The following is a 4,957-nucleotide window of genomic DNA, read 5'->3' on the forward strand; positions in this document are numbered from 1 at the left end:
TTGTGTGCGCGTGGAGGGAGGGTGGTTGTGTGAGAGTGCATGAGGTGGTTATGGAAGTGTGTGTATGTATGTGGTAAGAAAGTGTGTGTGAATGTGTATGCGTGTGTGTGTGTGTGTGTGTGTGGTGCTGTAAGGGTGTTTGTGTGAGCATTATGAAGGTGTAAGAGTTTGTATGTTGTGCGTGTGTGTGTGTGTGTATGTGTTGGAGTGTTTATGTGCATGTATAGCTACATACACACATATGCATCTATGTGTGCATGCATGCATACATGAGTCAGTCATTCCAGAAGCCTGAAGGAGTCGGGCTCCTGTCAGAGGCCTGTGAAACTTGAAGCAACACAGAACCAAACCTAACAGTTTTAAAATATATATATATACATATATATATATGTATGTATGTATGTATGTATATACACACATATATTTTTTTAAAATTTCAATAAACCTTCATATATTTTCTGTGCCTTTTCAGCTTCATTTATTTCTTCTTTATTTCTATTTGGATTAATAATTATTTAGAAATGTATCTTCGTTATAATTTTAAACAAGAAAATTGCGGCAAAGCTGCATGATACTTGTGTCAGACACAGCATGCAGACTATCACTTAACTTACAGTTCTATATTTAAGAGATGACGAATTATGTACATTATTTACATTAGACGGATATTTGTCCTCATCTTGTTTGTTGTTAACACAACGTTTCAGCTGATGTACCCTCCAGCCTTCATCAGGTGTCTTGGGGAAATTTCGAACCTAGGTTCTCATTCCTAAGGTATTTTTCAATGTTATTATTGCTATTGTTCAGGTCACTGCTTGGAATCGAACTCGGAATCTTGGGGTTAGTAGCCCATGCTCTTAACCACTACACCATATGCCCCTGGGCAATTATGGAGTGAATTTTAGGGCTTATAAACAACAACAACAACAACAACATCGAAAAATAATAATAACAACAACATTGAAAAATACCTTAGGAATGAGAACCCAGGTTCGAAATTTCCCCAAGACACTTGACGAAGGCTGGAGGGTATATCAGCTGAAATGTGTTAACAACAAACAAGATGAGGACAAATATCCATCAAATGTAAATAATGTAAATCACTTAACTTGTTTTAATCTCCTCTTCCATTTTATTTTGATATGTGCATTGTTTTTAGTGAAGGCACATGGCTCAGTGGTTAGAGCATCGAGCTTACGATCGTGAGGTTGTGAGTTCGATTCCCGTACTGGGCTGAGCAAGACACTTTATTTCACGTTGCGACATCACTGGTGTCAAACTGTATCGGCCCCTTTGCCTTTTCCTTGGATACACATCAGTGGTGCAGAGAGGGGGAGGCTGATATGCATGAGCGACTGCTGGCCTTCCATAAACAACCTTGCCTGGACTTGTGCTTTGGAGGGTAACTTTCTAGGTGCAATCCCAGGGTCAGTCATGACCAAAGGGGGTCTCCTCTTCCTCCTGTGTTTTTGTCCTTCTCCTGCTTTATAAATCCAGTGTACACACGCGTATTGCACGTTCATACTTCTCTTTCTGGTTCCTACTCAAAACTGTCTACAGATCCCGACTATCTCATGAAACTGCAATCATGAGGAGCACTTCACGCTCCGATGGTTGTGAAAGAAGAACTGTTTTTAACGAACTTCCAGTAATGCATGAGCAATGATACAGAAGAACCTCTGGCCCTGACTGGAGTCTGAAGTGTTCATGGCCAGACTACAGTTTATGCACATGCGCAAAACACAAGTAATCTGTCATTTGAACTTCTACACGCTCCACCTTTTCAATACCCGGGGCCACCTCCAAAATCTGGATCTTTTTTAGGTGGGGTGGGGACTGCACCAGGAAAAAGTATAACACAAGTGAATTAAAGAAAAATTTAGTTTATTTATAGAGGAAAGCCTATCAGGGGCTGCCGGAAGAATGCTTGAGGGCTGCATGTGTCCCTGGAGGCTGTACGGTAATTGAGAACTGTTGATGTAGAGGCATCCTTGATAATGATTATATAGCAATGTCCAGTCATGAATGATCAAAGGCACTCCAACCATGACCACTCGTTTTTTTTTTTTCCTACATGTAGAGGGTCCAAGACTACATAATGCAAAAATATTCTTTTTCTAAAATACCAGAGTATGATTTGAGGCCAATTTGACTGCTATTTCTAGCAGATTGTACGACCTCATAGAGGCACAGATGATAATAGCACCAGTTCGGTCTTAAACAAGACCTATGATCAAAAGCGTTCCAGCCATGACCCTCCTGTGTTTTTCCTATATGCAAGGAACCTAGACCTGTATTACCCTATGTGTCCTTTTCTAAGACATATGGCACAGTTTATAGAGGGTGTGGCTTACCAGAGATAATGGTTACTGGGGGTGGGAAGTGTAATTTAGCAAAGAGTATGGGTTATTAGGGTGTGGTTTCTTAAAAGCTGTAATTTACTGGGGTGGGGCATAGTTTAATGAACATATGTGGCTTAACATGGGACATGGGCTACTGGATGTGAAAAATAGGCCACACCCCTAACCAGTAAATTTAATAAACCACACCCCTCTAAACTAACTTAATAGGCCACACCCCTAACCAGTAAATTTAATAAACCACACCCTTCTAAACTAACTTAATAGGCCACACCTCTAGCCAATGCATTTAATAAACCATATCTCTCTAAGCTAGTTTTTTAATAAACCACACCCTATCAAGGAACCACACCCCTGATGCATATTGAAATGTATCCCTCTTCATAAATCACACCAGCCTATCATTAAAGCACCAAGACAGTTTTACATTAGCACCATATATGGTCATCAATGATGTAATACAGCAGCAACGAGAGCATTGGCAGAGTCAATACATCCTTCAAACTTGGAGTAGCTGAATCCGTCTCCGCCCACCAATAGTGACGGATCTTTGGACAGTTGAACACAGCCTGGGCTGCCAGGAAATGGTGTTCGGGCCTGGAGGGAGGTAAGAGAAGAGAGAGAGAGAGAGAGAGAGAGAGGGAGTAAAACATAGAGAATTTGAGAGATAGATAGAGAGAGAGAGAGAGAGAGAGAGAGAGAGAGAGAGAGAGAGAGAGAGAGAGAGAAAGAGGGAAAGAATGGAAGCATAAGTATGTATAGATATAGCCATATTCATACATATACAGACACATACAAATACTACATATATGCATAGTAATTCTGAGCCCTGTAAAAGAACTCGGAAGGTTGGGCCGCCAACCAGGCCTTTCATGATACCCTTAAAGCCTGGAACTTTACAGCACCTCCTCGTATATATAGAATATATCTATATATGCTAGCGATATAAACAAAAGTGCATTTTGTACCAAATTGCTAATATGATAGTTTCTCTCACGGTATCTACTGCATGGCTCAGTGGTTAGGGCGTCAGGCTCACAATCATGAGGTAGTGAGTTCGATTCCTGGATTGGGTTGTGTATTGCACTCTCGTCTTAAGCAAGACACTTTATTTCATGTTGCTCCAATTCACTCAGCTGTAGAAATGAGTTGCGACATCACTGGTGCCAACCTGTATCAGCCTTTGAGTTTCCCTTGGATAACATCAGTGGTGTAGAGAGGGGAGGGTGGTATGCAGAGGTGACTGCTGGTCTTTCATAGACAACCTTGCCCAGACTTGTGCCTCCAGGGGACAAATGTATATCTACACACACACACACACACACACTTTTATAAACTTTGGGTCAGAATACATAAAATAGTAAAAATAATAATAACAATAATAATAATAATAATAATAATAATAATAGTTTCTTATTTAAGCACAAGACCAACAATATTGAAGTCAGAGAGAGAGAGGGAGAGAGAGATTGAGTGAGTGAGAGAGAGAGAGAGAGATAGACAGATAGATAGATAAATAGATACAGAGACAGACAGACAGAGAGATAGCTAGATAGATGGACTGATAGACAAACAGATAGAGGGATAGATAGATAGATAGATAGATAGATAGGTAGATAGATAGATAGAGGGATAGATAGATAGATAGATAGATAGATAGATAGATAGATAGATAGATAGGTAGATAGATAGATAGATTGATTGATTGATTGATTGATTGATTGATAGATAGAGGGATAGATAGATAGATAGATAGATAGATAGATAGATAGATAGATAGATAGGTTAGACAGATAAAAAGAGAGATAGAGAAAGACAGAGTTAGAGATAGTGAGAAACAAATAAGAGAGAGTTTGGGGGGAAAAGGGAGAAAGAAAGGGAGATTGATATTGAGAAATAACCAGAGATAAATAGAAAAAGTAAGACAGGAGAAAGGCAGAATAAAAGATAGAGAGAGAGAGAGAGAGTGAGATAGACAAAAGAAAAGAGCAGGAGGGAGAAGGAGAGAGAGATAGAGAAAGAGAGAGAGAGATAGAGAAGGAGAGAGAGAGATAGAGGAGAGAGAGAGATAGAGAAGGAGAGAGAGAGAGTGTGTGAGACGGGGACATGAATTTACCTGAGAGTATCTCCATTTGTGTCCTTTGACAAACTCTGGGTCTGGCAAATTAGGGAGCAGCCCTCGTACATAGTCTAACATGATGGGTTTTACATCGTCCTTGCTTTCTTCTACGTGTTCCACACCCCAGGGGACACTGCTGTGCACCACGACGGACTGTCCACTTTGCGGGTCAGCTGAAATTGAAACACAGGGGAATATCAAAAATAGGGATCAGTTTTGTATATGTTTGTGTATGTGTTGTTTAGGTAATGGTAACGTTACCTTCTGGGGTCATGCAGACTCATAAGGTTTAGTAGAGGCATGTTGCTCAGTGGTTAGGGTGTTGGACTCACGATCGTAAGATTGTGGTTTCAATTCCTGGACCAGGCACTGTGTTGTGTTCTTGAGCTAAACACTTCATTTCATGATGCTCTAGTCCATCCAGCTGGTAAAAAGGAGTAACCCTGCGATGGACCTGTGTCCCATCCAGGTGGGGTAT

At 40.6% G+C, this 4,957-nt stretch overlaps 1 protein-coding gene across 1 annotated transcript in view; it reads right to left on the reverse strand.

The window, feature by feature from the left end:
• Window positions 1-1,867: 1,867 nt before the first annotated feature.
• The window catches only part of LOC106880270 (renalase), a 12,981-nt gene continuing 9,891 nt past the window's right edge, over window positions 1,868-4,957 (reverse strand). Inside the window, exons 6-7 of the mRNA XM_052977829.1 lie at window positions 4,477-4,652; window positions 1,868-2,957 (exon numbers count right to left, since the gene is read on the reverse strand). Coding sequence (XP_052833789.1) covers window positions 2,808-2,957; window positions 4,477-4,652 — 326 coding nt within the window. The 3' untranslated portion in view covers window positions 1,868-2,807. The remainder of the gene's footprint in view (window positions 2,958-4,476; window positions 4,653-4,957) is intronic.

The sequence above is a fragment of the Octopus bimaculoides genome, chromosome 29 (genome assembly GCF_001194135.2).
Source record: "Octopus bimaculoides isolate UCB-OBI-ISO-001 chromosome 29, ASM119413v2, whole genome shotgun sequence".
In the NCBI taxonomy this organism is placed as follows: domain Eukaryota; kingdom Metazoa; phylum Mollusca; class Cephalopoda; order Octopoda; family Octopodidae; genus Octopus; species Octopus bimaculoides.